The sequence below is a fragment of the Chanos chanos genome, chromosome 6 (genome assembly GCF_902362185.1).
Source record: "Chanos chanos chromosome 6, fChaCha1.1, whole genome shotgun sequence".
Lineage (NCBI taxonomy): Eukaryota > Metazoa > Chordata > Actinopteri > Gonorynchiformes > Chanidae > Chanos > Chanos chanos.
Window position 1 is genome coordinate 20,022,097 of NC_044500.1, and position 2,195 is coordinate 20,024,291.

Sequence of the window (2,195 nt, forward strand, 5' to 3'; positions counted from 1 at the left end):
ACGTCATCCATGTGTGAAGCAAGTTGCTTTATTTGGGGTTCAGGCAGCTTGAGGGAAACACTGATTTTTGGATGAAATGATTGTCTTTTAACATGTAAACAACTTCACCATCTTTTTCCTTATCCACCTTGTAAATGCCATTTCTATTGCACCTTTACCACATTAACCTGTCAGCTGTGAGCTTGTTTTTCGACAGGATATCAACTTTTTCTAAAAACTATATTTTTTACTTTTACATAAAACAATAAATACATGTTATGAAAAGTACATTCCAGCTGCTCAGAAACAAGTTTTTTTTGCAGGTGGAAAAACTGACCGACATTTGACAGACTTTTGCTGTTACATTTCATTCATAGGCTTAGACTCTTTGGATGACCGAAAAACGTGCATTAAAAATTCCATTCATGTTTCTCCAAGCTTACACTCAATACTTCTATGCATGATCAAGCAGCTCAGCACTCAAAATATCGCTTACGTTCATCTGCATTTGGGTTATTACAGTAAATCTCACATAGGTTTTTTTTTCCCTCCGTCAGCAGTTGGTTGGTTTAGTGGTCAGTTTAAGCATGCTGTACCATCTCCACAGAAACTCTTCTCTGTTTGTCAGTGCATACTGAGAGACCGCTGATAGCCAGAGCACTGCCGATAACCCAGCTGCCAGGACACAGGCATAGTAGGACAGTCTGTATAGTGGTCCATGTGGTTCTGGTGACACATAGTTCTCATCCCATACTGGCACGCTGGAACTCCACCATGGAAGGAGGCACCGCTCAGTTCTTCCCAAGAGTGGCCAAAGGGTCCATGATTCACGTGGATCCAGTCGTCTGGGGAACACGGACCGTGCTGAGGGGAAGGATGTGTGGCATTTGAGGTGACGTCCTGATAAACCTGCTTTTGTGGGGACATGGCATGTACATGAAGCCCCTCATGCTCCTGCTGCTGCATGAAGTTCTCAGCCTGGTTCTGGAAGCTTCTCTGTTTCCCAGGGTCCACTATGGTCTCCTCCTGTATCCCATGGCACTCGGCGTGCGTGCAGGGCAGCTGGTCGGGGCCGCTGGGATGAGTCTTTAGGAAGATGGAGAGCGCAGAGATGCGATTAATGGCACGTCGAAGGGTTGCGATCTTGGACAGACGCTTACCGTTGAGGTCATGTTTCAGAGCTGTGCGAAGGGCATTGAAGGCCTGGTTGTAGTCCAGGATACGCTTACGCTCGCGCACGTTGGCGGCCATGCGGCGGGCTTTAGACCGCACGGGACGGGCACGCTTCTTGGCCGTCCTCGCCTCCTCCAGTTCGCTGGGGCAATGACTGACGGAGCTCTCCAATGCAGGACAGGATCTCTTCGAGGGGATTTCATTTCCACTGTCCTCCCCCTGGCAGAGAGGGCTTCCCTCCATCTCATCGTCAGAGAACTCAGACTCTGTGTTGCTAGCTAGGCTGCTCATGACTGACAAAATACCTTCTTTCAGCTCAGGTTTTCAGGCTCTGAACCTTCCTACTCTTCTTTAAGTTAAGAATACTACACAAAACCACGGAGCTTCCAGACCTTTGCTTTAAATAGTTTGTTAGTGGGCTAAGCTAGCTAACGTTCCCATGTCGAAATCCTCTGCTGTCGACTTACGCCTCTGTTCGCCTCTGACAGGTGAGAGGTGCTTTTAAAGACTGTCGTTGAGTGTGTCACGTGGTACTGTTACCTAAAAGCAAAGCTGTACTCTGTGTTTACAAGTGGCCTCGGGGAAAATGTTAGCATCAGTCAACTGGTCGGGCACACCCTCCTCCTGCAGCAGACATGCACATCTCTGTAACAAGGGCTAAGCTGATGAAAACAACGAATGGTATTTAGTCACCCCATGGCTCAGCAAAGCTTGATTAAACAATGAGAATTGCAGACCTTATGTTTTTTTCTTTTTAAGGGTTTGTAACGAATGAGTGTGTATCTCTATTCTACATTGTACATGAGTGTCACATTATGTCATTTTTTTTTTGGGGGGGGGGGGGGGGGGCATTAATAGGGTCTATGTAGAAAACTTCAGCTGGTGAGAACTTATCTTCTTTTTTCTCCTGCAGCAGAAGAGACCATGAATTAGTACAGTTTATTCTCACTCTCTTCTCTTTACGGAGTATAATGGATAAAGCTAATCTGGACTATAATTGAGCCCCCTGTTGCTATTTCATGGTACCCTCTTATCTAAATTGA

At 46.2% G+C, this 2,195-nt stretch overlaps 1 protein-coding gene across 1 annotated transcript; it reads right to left on the bottom strand.

Moving 5' to 3' along the window:
* Nucleotides 1-603: 603 nt before the first annotated feature.
* On the bottom strand, nucleotides 604-1,443 carry LOC115815742 (class A basic helix-loop-helix protein 9). Its single transcript, XM_030778739.1, has one exon. It carries the CDS (start codon nucleotides 1,441-1,443, stop codon nucleotides 604-606), a length of 840 nt encoding a protein of 279 aa, XP_030634599.1.
* Between the last annotated feature and the right edge of the window lie 752 nt (nucleotides 1,444-2,195).